Source organism: Anarrhichthys ocellatus, unplaced genomic scaffold (assembly GCF_004355925.1).
Source record: "Anarrhichthys ocellatus isolate YVR2014 unplaced genomic scaffold, GSC_Weel_1.0 scaffold1, whole genome shotgun sequence".
In the NCBI taxonomy this organism is placed as follows: Eukaryota; Metazoa; Chordata; class Actinopteri; order Perciformes; family Anarhichadidae; genus Anarrhichthys; species Anarrhichthys ocellatus.
Genome location: NW_022280031.1, coordinates 14580527 through 14600942, shown reverse-complemented (window position 1 = coordinate 14600942; position 20416 = coordinate 14580527). Strand labels below are relative to the sequence as shown.

Genomic DNA, 20416 nt, shown 5'->3' with positions numbered 1-20416 from the left:
TATATATGTGTATGTATATATGTGTATATATATATATGTATATATGTATATGTATATATATGTATATATGTGTATATGTATATATGTGTATGTATATATATGTGTATGTATATATGTGTATGTATATGTATATATGTGTATGTATATGTATGTATATATGTGTATATATGTGTATATATATATATATATTCTGAAAGTTTTTGCTTTGTGAATTAAATAATCCTGGTGAAAATCGGTGCAGTTTATGAGTCGTTCATCTCAGTTTCATTGGAACTATCCGTGGAGGACCGGTGACCGCTTGTATTGCGGTCTACAACAGTTGGTTTATTGAGGTATGGGGTGTGATCCATATGTCCGGAAACCAGGCTAGCAACATCTGCCTCTGCCTTTTTATAATCTCAATAAAATAGCACAAAAGAATTAACACTAATGCTATAAGTGATCACTAGCATTAATGTTCAATATCCTGTTATCTTTGTTAGCTGAGCTAGTTTAGCATTCTCCTGAAATACAATAACTATACTTGTGTATTACATTCATTTATTGATGTTGGTTAAAACTAGCAATAACACTTAATTTGCAATAAGCAAAGCAATAACACTTAATTTGTTCATTACATTACATTGCTCCCGTAGTTGTGCCTACGGTGTAGAAATAATATAGAATCTGAATTGTAAGTCGCTTTGGATAAAAGCGTCTGCTAAATGACTGTAATGTAATTTGTTCATATTGTTGCAACACAAGTTAGATATGAATGCGGTGACTTAGTTTCTGGATAAAGGCATCCATCAAACTGCTTAAAGCCTGCAGTATAATGCAAACGGTCAAACTCTTAAATTGCATTTAGCATGCATTTAGTTAAACATAGTGACCCGTGTTCTATTATGTAACCTGTCTGAACACGTCAACATTAACGTGGATGATAATCATTTTCCCCTCCGTGTCCACAGTTGTCAGCTCCGGGATCGGAGGTCGAGGGGAGCTGAGCTTGGCGGAGGTTCAGTGCCATCTGGACAGAGAAGGGGCCTCCGATCTGGTTATTGATCTCATCATGAACGCTACCAGCGACCGCATCTTCCAGGAGAGCATCCTATTGGCCATCGCTCTGCTGGAGGGTGGAAACACGGTCATCCAGGTGAGTGCGGGCTCCTGGGTTCAAAGCACACACGGTGCAGCGGAAGGGACGGATGTGAGGTGTTAATGAGGACACGTGTTGCCTGCAATTAAATGGGACCGCAGAAAGCATTCGCCTCAGAGGCAAGGAGATGTTATCTCGAAGAGTTCAAAGCCGTGCCGTGATGAAGAATTCAAGTCACTCAACCTCAAGAAGCTTGAATTCACGGTCGCGTGCAGGAAGCATCCCGACATCGTTTGAACCTACGGACATTTTGAGTTGAGAAAGAAAAAAAGGGAAAGTGAGCCAGGGGTTGCTAAGGCAACGCTAACTCTTTGCAAACCTCACAGCGAGCAGGTGGAGAAGAGAGAGAGAGAGCTGCTGTGTTTGCAACTGCATCAATTCAGCGCGTGTGTGTCTTCATGTCGTGCATGGAGTAGAAAACATGCATGCGTGTGTTTGCCGCTTGAAAGCCGTCTGTCGGTATATTCTGGTTTTGTGGGTTTTTTGTGTTCTCTTGCATAAACAGGCCTGTTGCATAATATACATCTATTTGCAAAGGGTTGTTACAAAGGGTGGGAATCCTGGGATCGATTTTTTTGATCCACATTCTTGCTGTCACCGTTGTCATTGTCACGATTGTATAGATAGAAAAATGGGTGCAATTCTGAAACATCACTGGCAGTTAAGATAACTGGTCAGGATGAACAGGAAAACACAAAGAAAAGTTTGCAGCTTTTAACTGCTTTAATTTGGAAGGAGGCTACAGTCAGTACTTTACTTCTCTGGTCGAATGTCTCTGTACACACAAATGTACACAAAGGCTCTTGCATGGCTCCCGTTACATAAACTGCAGCCTGCCGCTCTACTGCCCGGGTGAATGACGGCCAGAACAACGGGCCTCCTCACATTCCAACCGCACTCCATAGCTGGGTCGTGCTTCACTGGTGGAAAGATGGCAGGAGAAGGCCTAAACCCTCAGAGGACTCCTGAGAGATCAGATAGATTTCAGCAGCTCTCTCGTGCTACATCAGGAGAAGCCACTCCCTGCGACCTCCCTTAGGCCACATCAACGAAGCCGACTTGTCCACTTAACCGTCATTTCATGTGCTGACTTGCCTTTTCTAGGTCAGGGCCTAATGAAGAAGCTCAGTGTCCCCCGCTGAAAGTAGCCCGTGGCATGCATATTGAACAGGATGTGGAACTTTTTTCAGTTTGTGTTGTGCACCCCAGGCCGTCGTAAATGCTTGCAAAGCCCATTGTCTTGTTGAGGTGAATGTGCTCGTGTTACAGGGAAGTAGCACCAATTTATTCCACAGTAAATGTCTAAATGTCTACCTCCGACTGTAACCAGGCAGTTTTCCTACTTTGCTAACAGAAAATCACCTCAAAGTGAACCTGTTACACATTGCAGTTTGTTGGCTTAAAGAAGGAGGAGACACGATCATAAAGAAGCAGCTTGTTCCAGAGTTTAAGTAGGCCGTTTTTATCGTTGTTTGGCGTGGTCCGGGGGACAAGTGAGCTTTGTTGAGCAATCATGTTTGGTCCAGAGTGACTTTACAACATATCAGCAGATGCACCACATTTCCGTGTGTTACATAACGATGGGTCGCCTGCCTCTCGTTAGGACAGAAGGGTTCTTGTACTGTAAATTTATTTGTTTTTCGCGAGGTAAACATAGCCTAGCCAACAAACTTTCTGGGGGGGGGGGGAGGCGAGCATAAGAGAGAAAGATGGAGAGACGTTACTTAGCTTCAGAATGAATTCATGGGCCCTGGTGTGTGTTAGTGACTACTAAAAGAAATGAGTCGGGACAAAGTCTGTCCTACCAGCCTTCCCCCCCCCCCTGCATGACGTGTAAGAGTGACGCACTAAACAGGCCCCCACTGCTTCACCAAAATAACGAGACACCTTAGACAACTATTCTTTTAATAAATCCTAATTTGAATTTGTTGGGTTGTCTGATATCATCCTTCACAGCTACAAACCTGTTGCTTAAAGACTTCCATTGGGCTGTGATAGCAGACACATTTACTTGTACTAAAACGACAACTAATGGCAGTTGTTTATACATTTAAATGTTTATGGCCCGAAAAGACAAGAACTGTTCTTTGATGAAATCTCAATACTTTCTTTAAACTCACCCTAGCATCTGCCCATAAGCTGAAAATGATTATTTTGTTATTCGTTTGTCACGTCATAACTCAAATGCAGGCCTGTTTGAAAGTGTGCAGCTATAACCAACGAAAAACCGATGCCTCATACACGTAACATGCTCATTACTTACCTTCAGCAGTCTCCTCGCAGCAATCCACGCTCAGCTAATCCAGCGGAAATGTCGTAACTTCAAGGTGCAATACTCGGAGCATTAATATAGCAGCAAACAATGATTTGCTATGTAAATATTTAGTGGAGCTCTGTCGGCACATTTGCCATTGTTTGCACTGTTAGCGGTGTTAGCACCGTTAGCAGCGAGCCCGCTGTTGAAAGGCAAGTAAAATGCTCCCAATCATGTATTCAGCACCTTTAAGACATAAGTGAAGTAAGTAGTTGGTGACGATGTTTTAACAGACATTAATGTACTGACTTATTGGCAAATATTGGCTTTGAAGAAATCTGGCAACACATGAAATATTGACCTGACATGACTTTCCATAAATAACCGACGCCTGTGTAGATCATCACAGACAGATAACATGTTGAATGACACGTAACCTCCAGGTTGTTGTTCAGTGATAAGCAGCAAATACTGTGAGACTGATAGTGAAACTCCAGTAGACTTGGCGTACACAGACTGTATCATATGCATACAACTACACTCCTGCATACTCATCTGTGCAACCTATTAGCACATGCACAAACGCACACACACTCCTGGATATATATTTAGAGGCTGCAAAGCTTCTTCCAAAAGCAGCCCTTAGAGAGAGAGGGTGTGTGTTTGTGTGTGTGTTATGCAAGAGAAGTGCAGCTCTGCTCCTCCCAGCCCACCATCTGTCTACTCAACACTGTCTTTGTGACCTCAGATCCGTAACTGTTACAGGACCCAACAGGTGCCACCACTCTTACACAATAGGCTTGTTGTGGCACGCAGACACCCTCAGCCCCCCCCTCACCCACACCACCCCCTCTGCACGGTTCATGTTCACATTACAGCTACCGCTTGGAAAGCTTTAAAAAGCTTCTGCAAAGTGGCATCAGTGTCATCAACATACCAGCTCTCTTTTAACTACAGAGTGGGCAGGGGATTCTCCTCCTAAACCCAGTTTATAGTTTATAGAAGTTTAAGTATGTCAATCCTGCCTGGTGCAGCATTTTAGTGAGATTAGTGCAAATTTTGTGGTGTTGTTTAAATTACTTGATGCTTTGGCTTGGCTTGTTGCCTGCGCAGAATCTTGAGAACACACGCTCACGCATGCATTTCACTTTCATTTTTCAACCTCCTGTCTGGAGCTCTTCGTCGAAGCTTCAAAGAGCGGAGGACGCCACCGAAAAGCCCTCCAATGAGCACAGGGATGGCTTTGTCGCTCTCGCCAAGGTGTCAGGCAGGAGAGGCGGGAGACGGGATAAAAAAGAAGGGGAGAGCTGGTGGTATAAACAGGCCTTACGTAACTGGCCCGTGTTGATGCCAGGAGCAGGGGTGGCAGCTGACTGGGAGAGGAAGGAGGGCGGCGTGATCATCAGGAGGCCCCGCTGTGCCACTATGTTGAATCTGTAGAATCGGAGACAGAATTATGAGTCCAACTAAAGCTGCTGTGCTGAACATGAGCAACAGCCGCAGGATCAGCAGAGCTCATTAAACACCTTGAAGGCTCTGCAGTGGGACACGTAAAAAAGGCAAAGCCATCGCTGATTGGCTGAGTGACCATTTCCTTTAACGAGTGACTCAGCAGTTCCCGGGAAGAAGTGTGGGCTAACTTCTGAAAATCCGAACCAGTCTTAAGTCTCATCCCCTTCAGCACAGATAATAAACTTATTTCAGTACCTGACTTTGAGAAATTCAATCCACAAAACCCTTTTTTACATTTCCACAACAACCATCGATGCAATGCCATGCGATGACTCTAAATGAATCACAGTCTGTTCGATTGTGATTTAAATCTGTGTGAAAATATGTACGAGGAGTACCGATCTAAGCAAACATTTGATGCCAACCTTTAGTACTTGACCGTTTTTGAGACTCTTGTGCTTCAGACACCAGAAAAAGTTCGATACCCGGCCCTTCTTTAACTGACTCTGCTGGCGGAGCACAGGGCCACAGCGGTTGCATGCTGTTTCTTTTTGCCCGCGGCGTGTGTGACTGACGAGTGTTGGCAAAAAGATTCCCTTCACATCGGTGAAGAAATGGGAGTTTTTATGGCCATAGTCATGAGGTCCATTTAATATGGTAATCTCGTAAAACTGGTTCCCTTGAGCCGTTGTTTCTGTCTGTAGGAGTGCTTGCGTAAGTCTTCTGCTCACTCTTAATCAGATCACTATGGGTGGATGACCCCATCTCGTAAACAACACCGTGTTTAAAGCTCGAAAAACAAGCAAGGATAAACTGTTGCATGAAAGAGAGGACGAGAACTCTGATTTGATTAATAACATTACGTGTTCTGCATCCTTTTAGGTCTTGAGTCAGGTGATTCTGCAGAGGTTATCTCAGAGATTATCAGCTAGGTTTCATATTTTCTTTTTTTTTTAAGATTTTCCATGCAGGTAAAAGTCACTTGCAATTTGTTTCACTGGATGTCCCTCCCCTCTTTTGGAAACTGAGTTGAGCTAAACCTGGAAAGAGTCTTATGTAATAGGCTTTTCAAAACTGCACCAGAATCCATGTACGCGATAACCCACCACCAACAACGCCACCTCTCCTCCCATTTTCGGACTCTCCCTCCCCGCTCTCCCACCGCACGCTCCCTTCGTGGCACTGAAAAGTAGGGCAGGGTTTTCCTCTCTCCACCGCTCGCCCTCTCTGGGCTGATGTAACAGTGTTAGAGCTGAGGCGGTGTGTGCCCTCACTGTAACCACTCAGCTGATTACAGGTCTTATGTAAGGAGGGATTGTGGAGAGGAAAATGGGACGGAACACGTAGCAGAAAAACAATAGCTCCATGCATGCAAGGTTTTCAGAAAAGATTGGCCTCTGTGTAGTTCTGCAGGAACCTAACCTCGACTTCACAAATCTCTTACTCTGGCTGAATCTCACTTTTGTTTCTACATAGCTGTGAATGCAAAAATGTGTTGTATTACGCAATCAAACGAGGCAAATTCTGTGAGTGTTTCCACAGCTGTGTGTGCTTTTACCTGCATGTGCTGTGCTGGCACACCTTTGTATGTGTGTTTGCACACTGGACAGTGACGTCAGCTGGGTGTGTAGCTCTGTTTTTGTGTGTGTGCATGTATTTGAGTATGTAAATATTCCAAATCTTGTCTTTGTTTTGTTTTTTTGTTTTTTTGCCCTTGCTCGCCTGTTTGTGTTATCGCCCAGCGCTAGTCCTAAGGGTGCCAGAGCCATGTTTTTCAGAAGGGGGCAGATGGTGTGAAATGAGGTGCGCAAGGTGAGGCCTTGCAGCATGTCTTGCACTGTGGAAAGGGGGCTTATGTAACGGCGTATAACTGAACCTCTGGCTGGCTGTGTCTGCGTAGGAACCATAAGAGAAACAATGATAAGAAGTGGAGGTTATTAAATACAAAATGTCCTCACCTTGAAGACATTGTTCTCTGATCAAAGGGAGTTTTGACAGGAAACATTGCTGGTAACATGCCAATGTTGAAAGCAGGCCACCTGGAATCTGCATTTTGGTAAAGAATAAGAGCAGAAAGCGGTGGGTAAAAAACTCTGACAAGTAACCATTCTTTGGTGTAAGACAGAAAGAGTGGAGTACAAATAACATCGTCCTCTATTTATTTTTATTTTGCTTTCTCCAGCGGTCATTCTACGAGCGTTTGACCGGGGACAACAAGTCGGAGAAATTCTTCAAGGTGTTTAATGAGCGCATGAAGCTGGCCCAGCAGGAGATCAAAGCCACCGTGTCGGTCAACACAAGTGACCTGGGCAGCAAGAAGAAGGACGAGGAGCCACCTGACAAAGACACGCCAGCACGCAAGAAAGGTGACGGGGCCGGAGTCTCGGTCGCCACCTGGAAACGTTTTTATCATAATCTCATGAGAAAATAAATGTTGTCTTCTGTGAACATGGCATTTAGTCTGTTTTGAATACCCGGTCTCTAAATATCCTCTGTGTTAAAACAAAAACTGCCACATCATTTAGTTAGTTCATTACCATTTACAGACTTTCTGTGGACATTTATTTTAGGAATTTCATACAGATCCAATTAATAAAGCCTTATTGTTTCTGAATCAAGACCTGATTATATTTCCCTGAATAAAGTCTGCACGCATGTAAATGTTTCTGCGACTCCGCACATGAATGCGTGTCTTATCTCCAATGGTCTGCGTTTGTCTCACCTCTACCTGTGGTTAGTGAAAGACGTGCTGGTGGTGGCAGTGGTGACGGAGGAGGTGAAGGAGCAGCTAGTGGAGGCCTCCGTCGTCACCAAGAAGGCCTTCACGACCTACCGCCGCGAGGCCGAAGCCGAAGAGCACCAGGCGGCCGCCGACGGCACTCCCGTCCCGACTCCCGACAAGAGCCAGGAGGAAGGCGAGATGAGCGTCGTCATCACCATCATGCAGCCCATCTTGCGCCTCATGCAGCTGCTCTGCGAGAACCACAACAGAGAGCTGCAGGTGAGCTGTCACACCGGGTTTGTGTTGCGTCGCTGTTTGTTTTGCCGAACAAACTCCCCCTGCCCCTTCTTCGCCCCTGACCTTTGTTTCCGACTTTCTATCACCACACTCGGTTATACAGAAACGAAACCTCGTAGAAAATAGGCACCGTTTGCAGAACTTCCTGATGCAGCTGTTTCCATATCTGGCGTCTCTTGGTCTGGTTTCACTATGAGGAGTGTGTTGGTGTTAATAATGGCTAGCTCTCCTGCAGCCCTGACGGAAGACTTCCTTCTTGCACTGATTCTGTTTTGCACCCGGAACCTTTGCAGGCCGTCATTAAATAGCAGTCGGCTCAGCGCTGAATCACTCCGTCTCGTCCATCGTGACCCAGCGTGGGTGCAAGATATTGATGTACTGCTAGCCACGCAGCACAGATGATCAATTCATTGAGATGTTTCGGTTCCTTCCAAAGAGATAGCCTATACAGCCGCCAGACAATTACTCTAACATGCTTTACAAACCCAGTGAAAATAGTAGAATGAGCCTTAACGTGATATTTTTATTTCTCACATCAGAGAAAGACAGAAAAGGTTGGTAAAAAAATATTGTAGATACCTTGAGTAGACCTTTCTTCAGACCCTGAGACCATGATGCTCAACATCAGATCCCACAGTTTTAGCTTTCCTATTTGTAGTATAAAGTGAGACACTGTCTTGATGACAAAGAGACTGCACTGCCCAAATTCAGATAACATGGGCCCCGAGGATGTGCCATAGTTAGCGTATGCTTTATCTCCTTCCATCTCCAGAACTTTCTGCGCAACCAGAACAACAAGAACAACTACAATCTGGTGTGTGAGACACTTCAGTTCCTGGACTGCATCTGTGGCAGCACCACGGGCGGACTGGGGCTGCTGGGACTCTACATCAATGAGAAGAACGTAGGACTCATCAACCAGACTGTGGAGAGCCTGACTGAGTACTGCCAAGGTCCCTGTCATGAGAACCAGGTGATAACACGGACACACAGAACGTTCTTCTGTAACTATATAGAGCCTTTTTTTTTTATTTGGATGTTTAAATGTAGTTTTCTTATCAAATACTTGATCAAATGATCCTCTGCTCATGTCAGACTGACCTTTTCCTTTTTAGTAGTCACACTGGTGGTTTGGTTTTGGTCGTACTGTCATTAGTCTTGAGCATTTGTCTTTTCATGCCCAGCACTACGCAGTCTTTCTCCAACAGCAGCAGACTGGGCAGCGTGCCTGTGTTTGTCCTCTGGTATGGATCAGCATTGCTTGGTCTTCTCACATGATGGCGGCATCCTCTGTTAAAGCTGCCGTGGGGTCAGTTCATGGCATGTGTGAAACTGGCATGAGTAAACAAGCAACTGGCTGAATGCAGTCGCTGCTGGAACTGATTTCGGTTCCCTCAAACAGCGCCAGAAGGGGCGACTGCCAGACTAAACCGAGCTCTTTGTTCGTTTCTACTGAGAGGGAAGAGAGAGAGAGAGAGACACAAGTGCTTGAACTATTTTGGTTTGTGCAGTATTAAAGGGAGAGTTCAGATGTTTTGCAGTGGGGTTGTATGAGGTACTTAACCATAGACACGCCCCCAGTTTAGAGAAAGCGTACAGGCATGGAGCAAAGCAATGTACTGCTGTGGATGGGGGCAGCAGCAAGAAAGGCCTACATAAATAAATATCTGTATCACTTTGAATATCTGCTATATTTATAATATTTATATCCATCTATGCTCTCTTCTAAGCCACCACATCCCATTGAATAAATAAAACGGTAATCGTACCTTGCAGAACACAGAAGTTGCTGGTCTACTGTTGCCTCGATCGGTTAGTTTGTGTTATTGAGTGACTTTGGTGAATCCCAATAGTTATGAACTGTGACCCATCTCATCAGACTCTTCCAGGGCTGGTAGGTGGTGGGTTTGAAAAACAAAACAATTAAAGAGCTCTAGAGAGATGGAGTACAGATGGTTTTAGTTATGTTATCACAACTGAAATTGCTGGCAACAGAAACACCAGCAGCATCAGAAAACATTCACTATTACATGTGATTGTTGTCGAGTGTTGTTGCTGTTTTACATAAAAGTCCTGTCAATCAGAATTTTACCTTTTTTAATAATAATAATAACTTTCCTACTGCTTAATACCGGTAGCTCTCCTGTCGCCGTCTAAACTTTCATTCTATCTTCATGTCTTTGGTTCCTCAGAACTGCATCGCCACTCATGAATGCAATGGAATTGACATCATCATCGCGCTCATCCTCAATGACATCAACCCCCTCGGCAAGAAGAGGATGGATCTGGTGCTGGAACTCAAAGTGAGTGATCCTCGATAAAAAGGGAGAGGAAGAAACACTTTAAAATACTTTCAGTGTTGCATAATAATAGTATTTGTATTTTCTGCTTGATGGTACATGTTTGTTATTGCTAGAGTTAGGTTGATTAAAATTTGTCAGTTTGCAAACACAGATGCTACAAAACGAGTGTAATGATTACAGTCATTGGTGTTATGAGCTACTCAGCTGTCTAGACTCATCATTCTCTAGAGGCTATCAAGTCATTACAGGAAATCACTGACTGAAGAACATCCTGAAACTGTTGATTTAATTTAGATGTTCCAAAATATTAAGAACATTAAGTACGCCCTCACAAATGACTTACTATGAATATTTACAGTTGGATTTCCTCTTTAATCTCCTCGTGTACAGTTTGGAATGCCGAAAAAATGAACCTGAGTTGATTGTGTTTGCGCCGGTATCTGTGCTCTCATCTCTCCGTAGAACAATGCCTCCAAGCTTCTTCTTGCGATTATGGAGAGTCGCCACGACAGCGAGAATGCTGAGAGGATACTGTACAACATGAGGCCCAAGGAGCTGGTGCGTGTGACATTATGCAAATCATCTCGCAGCGTTGAGTGGATGTTATGTGACAGTCTTGTGATTCCTGCAGGTGGAAGTGATCAAAAAGGCCTACATGCAGGGCGAGATCGAGGTGGAGGAGCCGCAGGAGGGTGAAGACGGCGAGGAGGAGCACTCTGCGTCTCCACGCAACGTCGGTCACAATATCTACATCTTGGCACATCAAGTAAGCCGCCAACTGTCCGTGACACATCCGTAGCACACGCGTAATGTAGCCAATGGACTTTCAGTGGCCTTACTTTTACTGTAGGTTTTCTAAGGAGGTGTTATACCTGCCATTCTGGACTCGTGCCCTCTTTTCAAGCCCTTGGGCTATGCGCTGCTCAATAGCGTGTTTGTATAACGAGTGTCTTATGCAAAACATCATTTACAAACTGACTTAAATTACAGTTGTGCAACACCCACTGTCAATCCACACCCTGCAGCCTCATTGCGGTTGATTGGAAGGAACATTGCGCATTCAAAGGAAAGAATAAATGGCATGTACAGTATGTACTGGACCCAGTTGTTAAGTACCGGCAATGTTGGCTCAGAAATCCCAGACGCACATGCCAAATTCACACATTAGACAAAGAAACATCTATGTGTGTCTTTGATGATTCATTGATCTGTTTAGCATTGATTTCACGGTGTTTGTTGTCATTTCAGTTAGCCCGTCACAACAAGGAACTGCAGGCTATGTTGAAGCCAGGGGGGACCTATGGAGAGGGCGATGAGGCCCTGGAGTTCTACGCCAAACACACAGCTCAGATTGAGGTCAGTGGTTAGGTCGGTGTCCGGACTAAATTGTGCCATATTGGATCTTCATCTTTATTTATTGTTATCTATCAAGTTTTACTCAGAGAGTATCCTAAAACTATTGCATGCCTACTGTCTGACATGTATTTTAATTAGTATGCGTGAGCTGCAAAGGATTGCGACATTTTGGCCTCACAATTGACTCGAGGCATGCGAGGCCGTCACATCGTGTACCTAAACAGGATGGCGAACACCTTTGGCATGTCATCACGTTTTCCTGAGAAGGAATGCTGGTTGTTGACAGTGTTCTGAACTCAAGTTGTTGGTTCAGTTTATCAGCCACTTTCTGAAGGAACACAACCCTTTTATTCGTATGGCAAAGTACAGTTTATGACAATAACCAGACATTTGAATGAATAAATTATCTAAAAACCACTTTGCTTTAAAGAAGACTGTTCAGGGGTTAAGACTTTTTTGTGTGATTGGTGACCGCTTCTGTGGTTGTGTCCAGATCGTGCGGCTGGATCGCACCATGGAGCAGATAGTCTTTCCTGTGCCCAACATCTGCGAGTTCCTCACCCACGAGTCCAAGCTGCGTGTCTACTACACCACAGAGCGAGACGAGCAAGGCAGTAAGATCAATGACTTCTTCCTGAGTTCTGAGGACCTTTTCAATGAGATGAATTGGCAGAAGAAGCTGCGAGGTACTCAAGAGGCTACTGGTGACACAAACACGGTTCCCTGTGCGTATTTTCCCTCAATTCTTTATCTCTTAGTTCCTGGTTTATGCGCTGTCCTTTTGCACCCCTCCAGGGCCCTGAGGGCCCCCCCCATACACTCCATAAATGTTAGGTTAATTCAACTTGTTGGCATCATGTGTGAGAAGGAGCTGGTGAAAACATTTTACTGTACTTCACTTTGGCAATTTGTCAACTCAAGATCTAAAATAATTTCCAGAACTCATCCACCACACCTCTAGCGTGATCAAAATTCATAGGCTACTTTCTTTAAAAGCCAGAAACCAGAGCAGCAAGTCCCAGACTTGTGATGTCATCAAGTATATGTCATCCATAGACTGATTTTGTGGTTTGGGGATTTTGTTTCTCTTTTATACCCAAAAGAGTTTTATTCTTTTGTGGTGTTCTCAGAAAAAGTACCCATATACATAACATCCTCCTGGGTGCTCTCACTGTCATCTATAACATCTTTCCCAATTCATTGTCTATGGAGAAGCACAACACTTTATACTTGATGACATCCCAAATTTGAGTTTTTAGATGTGGGAGGGATTTGCCCCTCTGAGACCAGAGAGATAACATGTATACCGTTTGAAAATGGGCTTAGTTCCCCTTTAAAAATTCAAGGGCGGGAAATATCTAATTCTAATTCTGAGTCGAACATGTTGGCAACACTAAAAGCATCGTGGAAAACCAGCTGAGTTAAAGAGCACCCAGCATCAAGAGCAACTACAGATGCTCAGTGCTGGCCACTCCAGAGGAGTGTACCACGAAGCGAGGATAGAGCCTAAAGTCAGAGCTTTCACTGTCGCAAAGGTTGCTCTATTTTAACCTGGCTAGACCGCCATGGGGACTTATGCAACTGACTTGGTCCGGACGAGTTTCTGACTGAAATAGTTTATAAAAAGCGTACCTGGACCTATGTGCCAGACTTATAAGAGGGAGTGTTTAGAGACAGAATATGTCTGTTGGCTTCCTGACAATATTCTCTGAGCATTACAGATTCTCAGCTGAGAGAATACGTCATTAAATGCAAACCTGTTGGGCCGCACTTCAGTAATGCCACCGAATGAAGCCATGCAATTACCTGCGTTCAGTTAAAGATGCAGAAAATCTGAGCAGGAATAATGTTTTATTCTATTGACAGGGTTGTTATTGCTCTTACTGAACTACACAGTATGCGTGTAGTGTTCTGTGGTACTCGTTATGTCTGATTGAGGTTTGTAGGCTTTGTTGAGCCAGCTCAGGCAAAGAAAGCCTGGCTCTGTCAAACTTGCTTCCTGGTACACACCTCTGGTATTCCAAATATGACATCCTTGGCAAGTAGGAAGAAAAAAATCCTAATCCATCTGTAATGGTCATGCATGTCTGCAAACAGGCTCAAAACATATTCTATTTCTTGTAAACAAAGACCACTAGCTGACTGATAATTGAACCCCCCCTCCTTAAGTCTAAAGGGCCTGGAGGAATGGAAGTGGAGAGAGCATGTAAACCTTGATAAGAATGTTATTTAAATTGCAATATAGTTACAATAGTAACTATATAACATAATTAAAGGCAAAGATGAGATGACTACATATGTTCTATAAAGATGTAAATTGATGTTTTCCAGCCAGGAGTGAGTGATGTCAGTTCTGTAAGTGTGATGTGGTGCACGGTAAACGCAAAGGTTCTGGTCAGTACGCAAATTGTTGCTCATTCACAAAATAATCATCTATTTTGTGAGGAGATTACAGTGTCAGGTTCCTGGATTTAGTCTTGCTGGAAACAGAACAGAGAGGCGAATTCAAAAGAAAAATGTTCTGGCAGGATTTAGTGCTACAGAGTATTCATCTTTAGACTGTCCTTCCTTTTTAGTCTCGTGAATTTAGAGCTTGAACTAGTGTTTAAGAGGTCACAAGAGTGTCTAATGTTTTGTCTGTGGTAAAATACATTTAAAAAAACTACCGATGGAGCGTGACGCAGGTCCCCCAGGTTTTTATTTATTATGTTTTTTGGGGGGTATTCCTACTTTATTATAAGCAAAATTAGGACAGTAATCACGGACAATAAAAAGTGAAGTGCAGGCGTGATAAAGCTGTAAACACAGTTGGCTGAAAGATCCTGAGTTGGCAGGATGCTTTAAGCCTGCTCCGTCTTAATGGGATTAATGGCTCGACCTGTGTTTCATCTACCTGCCAGTTTGAGGTCATGCTCAGTCACACATTCTTTACCTCTGACATGGCACAACCTCAGTCAGAGAAATGACGGCATGGCAGTGAACGCAGGATAGCTCCTGAATGAACAGGTGGCAGATCAGGACCAGCAAGGCGATCCAGAAATAAGATCCTCAAAGGAACCTCATAAGTCCTCTTTCTTTAACAATAAGCAACTCTTTTCACTAATCTTAACTTTGACATTGAGTCTCCCCTTCAGCAGAGCAGGTTGTCCCATGGTCAGGCCTGAGCGAGGCTGGTTCGTCTGTGATGAGACTACACGTGACGACAGCCACCTCTCTCCTATCCGAATGAATCGGCGCAGCTGGAGACCATGTTTTTCCGCTGGTGCTAACCACTTGTCATGATGAACAGAGTGACTTCTGGTGCTTAAAGTCCCCACCCACAGTTCTTCTTTTCAAATAAACAGGCTCAAAATAGCAATGGCACCATACTGATCTCCTGACCTCGGTCTGAGAAGGGTGTGTGTGTGTGTGTGTGTGTGTGTGTGTGTGTGTGTGTGTGTGTGTGTGTGTGTGTGTGTGTGTGTGTGTGTGTGTGTGTAATGCTCATGACAATTGTTTTTGTGTGCCAATAGCTGTAAGTTTTGCCTGTTTTTACCCGTCAAAGTGAATCCTTTGGTACCAGTTGTGGTGCTGGCAATGGCACTACACAGATATCTGATTTGGTTTGATACATGTGTTTCACCCCAAATTTGATGGATTTTCTCAAATGACTCCCCACTCAAAATTGGAGTGATTAAAATTAAAGTCTAATTGATGAAAACATGGCAAAAATCTTTTGCTGTGGAGAAACACGATGAACATTTGCCACAGAGATAATTGATCTCTTAGTATATTTCCAATTAATCGTAGTCAAAGCTAACAGCACAAATTCTCTGTGTTTTGCTTCTCCTTGGAGTGAAACACTGTTCAAAGTGTTCTTTGAAATCACTGGATGCATTGTGCTCGGTGAGTTGATAGAACGATGGCTGCAGGATCTCGTTGCAGTACAATGACCTGTGTGAATTTGAATACCCTGTCCTCCAGCTCAGCCCATCCTGTACTGGTGCTCCAGGAACATGTCGTTCTGGAGCAGCATCTCCTTCAACCTGGCTGTGCTCATGAACCTGCTCGTGGCCTTCTTCTACCCTCTGGAGGGAGTCCGTGGAGGTCAGTCTGCTAAAGTCTTCACCTTTTCAAGCTTCCTCTTGAAGAGCAACAGGCGGTTGTGATCTCGTGTTTGTTTGTTTGTACACTGTGTTTAACAGAATGACTGTGACTATTACCACTTAGGAAAAGGGAGTGAGCAGCAGGAGGCATATAGTACACATTGTGCTTGACCAGAAACCTGTATGAATTTGGGTCACGACTTGTCGGGAGCTTTATTTAAAGTGCTACACCTGTGCAGCTCTTTGCAGCCAGGTAACAAAACATCCGGTTCAGCGTGTACAAGAGGACGTTGTCCTCGCCTAACCTTGTGATAGGGAAGGTAGGGCCAATGTGCACTCTCACAGGAGTTTCCCGGAAGAGGTGTTGTGTTGGATAATTTATTTGTCTAACACATCAAAAGTTTCTGAAACTAATATTTTGACAGCCACACAGCATAATAAACCTATAAAGGGCTCGCACCTCTTCAGATCAGAGTCTGTTTAGACGTGTTGGGGACTTGTTCTGCATTAGTGAAAAGAACTTGTGCAGGGCCTGATTGGACAGAGTGTGTTTTGCAGTTACTTTATAATAACCACCGGATGAGTGCCAACATAAGCTTAACAAAAAATAATAAACTGCACCCTATCTAGTCATTATTTGTTCAGTTTACATGTACTAGCACTAGTTTGCCTCCTGCTGTTTTCTGTTCAGAACATGGTATCTAAAGTTGATAAAGTCATACAGCTCCAGGTGTCCAGCAAAACTAATGAGCTTGGGCGCTTTTACGCTCACAGTTGAATTTTTTTTTCCACTCAGAAATGCATAGAGGCGCATAGAGCAAAAAAAATGCAAAAAAGCAGCGTGCAAAGTGCTTCAAAGCCGCCACACAGATTGCTGAATCGCACTCTGTCTGATTAGGGCCTAAAGCCTTTAGTGGCTCCAGAGGGAGCTGCATGGAATCTGATCAATGTCCTCAAGGGATGTCACTTGAGTCCGCGTCACACATCAAGTTTCAAATGAAACGCATCTGGGGGTGTGGAGTTTAAATTAATTGAGCTCACCAGACCTCTGTAGCCCCACGTGTAGAATAAAAAAGACAATATCTCTGGTTCTGTTGCATCGATTTTGATTTTTTGGTTTTGTTTTTGAGTCAAACAGTGTGATAGGCACGCAATGCTAAATCTGAAGAACACTAATTTTCAACTTCAAAAGAACTGACAATCCAACATAATCATGAACAGCACCATCTTTCTCCATCTGAGAGCTGACTACAGAAGATTGAGTGCAGTTCATGAGAACATTTGCTTCACCCTGGACACAAGGATCTTTGAAGACTTCCTGATGGGGCATTTAATATCATACAGCACATGTATTTATAGCAGTTGGCTTGTGATCATATCTCACATGTAGGATGCATTATTAGTGTTCAGCATGCACAGGACTTTACAGAACACGGTGTGCTCTCGTGCCTGTGGTTTGGGTGTAGCCTCACACCTCCCAAAGTGAGTTTAACCACAAGTAGAGGTGTGATGAGAATGTAATTCCAGCAGAAAAAATCTTGAATTGTTGTGTTGTCACAAGAGACCAAGATGGATTTGTTTTTAATTACAGCTTGACCTGTTTAATAACATATTTCCTGAGCTTGAGACATGACTTCTAGTCTCATTCTCACACCGGTCTCAGTTTGAGTAGTCTTTTTCTCCATATGTGTCACTTCTGGTAATCAGTTGTGTGCCTGTGTGTGTGGGGGGGGGTGTTTGTGTGTACGGATTTATGTAAATACTGTGGTCTCCCCGTAAGGTCAGAAACTCTAGCAGGAAGCATAATACCCTGCTACTGACTGTGTGGAATACACCACTGAAAGTGACACCTACAGTACCTGATAGGAGGTAGATGCACACCCACACACACACAGCAAAAAAAAAAGTCCGACTCGAACTCTCATGTAATCTGTGACATTTACATCCTTTGTTTGATCTGTTAATCTGCGTCAAATCTGCTGAAAATCATTGTCACAGATTCAAACTTTCATTTTCTTTATGGATCCACGTTTTTTTGCCTGTTGCATTAAGAAGGTTATGATACCAGCATTTCAGCTGCTAGACTACAGCGACTAGACACACGCATGTCTCTGAGGAAAAATAGAGAACCAAAACCACACAACAAACATTTACGAAACAACCTGATGAATATGTACAAACAACATAGAACTCCAACACTATGTGGACAATAGACAACAAACCGAAAGCTTTGTTTTAAATGAGCTTTTTCACCAGGAATTTAAAAAACGAGGTAATTCCATTCCTTTGTGGGAGCCACATATTTGACCTTGTTGCCCTCACCATATTAACCTCTGATCTGTCATGTGGCCTAAATGTCTGGATTTAAGTTGGGAAATCTGGTCTGGTGTTTGGTCACAAGGTGTGACAGATTTCTAATAAATAAAATATTCATTCAAAGGGATTTGTCTAAGAGTGATACCAACTCCTGCATGACGGGAGGCTTTTCACAAACCAAAGGAATGAGTGGCAGACCTGAGCGTGTTTTTAGGTGCAGTCTTAATGTTTTTTTGTTTGTTTTGCCGTCTCTTATTCCTTTTTTTTTTTTACTCTGTTCTCCTCGAGGGCAGTATTAGTGGGGATGTGAAAAGCCGCAGGCGTTAAGGCCGGCATTGTTCCAGTGCAGCGTAGCAGAGAGAAGACACACATTGTGATTCGCATAAACTTTCAATTGTTCTGTCTGGGGGTCAAACGGCGAGCTCCCTTTTGTTTGAACTTCCTCACAGTGGTGCAGAAGAGACAAAAAAAGACGTTGTTAGCTTAGCTTTAGAAACTCCATGGGGTTTTTCCGTGTCAAAGGTCTTCCGGGAGCTTAACAGTTCATTCCAGGACATGCCAATGTTGGCAACGAACTGAAGTCAGTTATCAAGTCAAAAGAAAAAAAAGTCTGCGCCACTGTTGAGTTCACTGTTCAGTGTCCACGCACACACATGCTCACGCGGTGTCCTGGATTTAGTATTGGCTCAGGTGGTTCTCATGTTCACTGCTCGTAAACCTTGAATAAACCGAGCTACTCCAGTGAACTTCATTTGGGAAAGTTTGACATTTGACACACTTTTATATCGTTACGTGTACATGCTCAAAGGAGTGGTATTTAACATTCAAACCACCTTTTGCTTTGTAAAGATAGAGACTGGCATATTGTCTACCTGAGCAGAGAATGACGTCTCTCTCTCTCTGTGTGTGTTGTTATCCGAGCTTCACTGTTCTTTGTTGACATAGCCGTGCACGTGAGCATGCCCCACTGGTTAGCTCATGGCTGCAGCTCTGCACATCTCTCATACAGTGTTCACAGCTGATAACACCGTCCCGATCGGCGCTTTTAGCAGCATTTACTACGAACCGCAGGCTAGCTGTCGACATGTTGAGAGCCGTTGAGAGGCAATCGAAATGCTCCTAATCTCGGTTCTTGAGCCTTTTATTTGCAGATATCATAGAGCACATGATAAAATCCCTATCAACATTTTTATATCAGCTGCACACCTCACTCACCTGTCTGTCAGAGGATGTTTACTCTAGGCGGTTTGTTTGAAGATAAACTGTGGTTGGGATCTTGTGTGGGCGATTGTGGCTAAGTGCAGGGCCGTCTTTCAATCAGAGGGTCGGCGGTTCGAACCCCGGCTCCGGCTCCGCTAGTCGCATGTCGATGTGTCCTTGAGCAAGACACTTAACCCCAAAATTGCTCCCGTAGCTGTGCCTACGGTGTAGAACTGTGATAGACTCTGAATTGTAAGTCGCTTTGGATAAAAGCATCTGCTAAATGACTGTAATGTAATGTAATCTTTTCCCGACCCTTGACCAGTAGAATCAAAGTACCAGAGTCTCCACCCTGTCACGGGCACTTCTCCATTACGTGACAAGTAGACACTGGAGCTATAGCGCTGACACTTTCCAACAATAACAGGCACTTCTTTATTTCCATGTAACAAACTGTGTGTAGAATTCACTGCGGTGAAGTATAGTGGTTTAAAGGTCAGTCTCTCTATCTTCTTATAGCTGCAGAGTAAGCTAGATAAACAGACCGCACTATCGGTGTGTGACGTCCAAGCTGCTGTGTCTGGGTCGGGTGCAGTGCAGAGTCCAAGCGCCCAGGCAGCGTAGGGCTGCGGGACCATCCCGATGAATTTAGCTGGAACCAAGCGTATTTTTAGCCAACCGGAGGTTATGTAACAAGTACCTGCCATGTGATCTGTACACAGAGAGGCGTGAAGACGGAGGCCTCAGCAGGGAGGGAGACGCTCAGAGTGGCGTTCTTGGTGCCGCAGAGAAAAGAAAACCTGAGTGACCTTTTCAACTTGATAAATGCATTTGTGTGCTAACACAGAGGAATTAGATTCACACTGAGTCAGTGTCTGGTGAGCTCCTGATAACGCTTTGCTGACCCGCAATGGTTGATGTGGAACTGTTGTGTAAGAGCCAACGTAGACACGCACAGAGAGAGGCAAAGAGCTCTGGGATACATTTTGTTCCGGTAACACATCATTCACAAACAGACGGATGAGTCCACTTCAGTTTGGCCACTTTACTTCTACGTCTACATCTTTGGGAAACATTCTTGTCGCGGAAAAGAAAGTATGTGAAGTAAATGTGAAAGAAGGCCCGTGCTGGAGAGAGCATGCATGCACCGCATACCTTTACTGCAGCTATGCACACGTCACAATTCTTTCTAAATATGCAGAGAGGATGAGTTAGTGAAGCTGTCACGTTTTACGGTTACATTTCCAGATACGCGTGTTGTACACATGCAGAGGAATGGCATATCTCTTCCCC

The 20416-nt window shown here is 44.0% G+C and overlaps 1 protein-coding gene across 11 annotated transcripts in view; it reads left to right on the top strand.

Moving 5' to 3' along the window:
• The window catches only part of itpr1b (inositol 1,4,5-trisphosphate receptor, type 1b), an 85069-nt gene that overhangs the window by 48298 nt on the left and 16355 nt on the right, over window positions 1-20416 (top strand). For all 11 annotated transcript variants that reach the window (XM_031853061.1, XM_031853030.1, XM_031852996.1 and 8 more), the window contains 10 exons: window positions 951-1135; window positions 7027-7210; window positions 7583-7845; window positions 8636-8836; window positions 10056-10166; window positions 10629-10724; window positions 10798-10932; window positions 11415-11522; window positions 12016-12247; window positions 15486-15608. In XM_031853061.1, coding sequence (XP_031708921.1) covers window positions 951-1135; window positions 7027-7210; window positions 7583-7845; window positions 8636-8836; window positions 10056-10166; window positions 10629-10724; window positions 10798-10932; window positions 11415-11522; window positions 12016-12247; window positions 15486-15608 — 1638 coding nt within the window. The remainder of the gene's footprint in view (window positions 1-950; window positions 1136-7026; window positions 7211-7582; window positions 7846-8635; window positions 8837-10055; window positions 10167-10628; window positions 10725-10797; window positions 10933-11414; window positions 11523-12015; window positions 12248-15485; window positions 15609-20416) is intronic.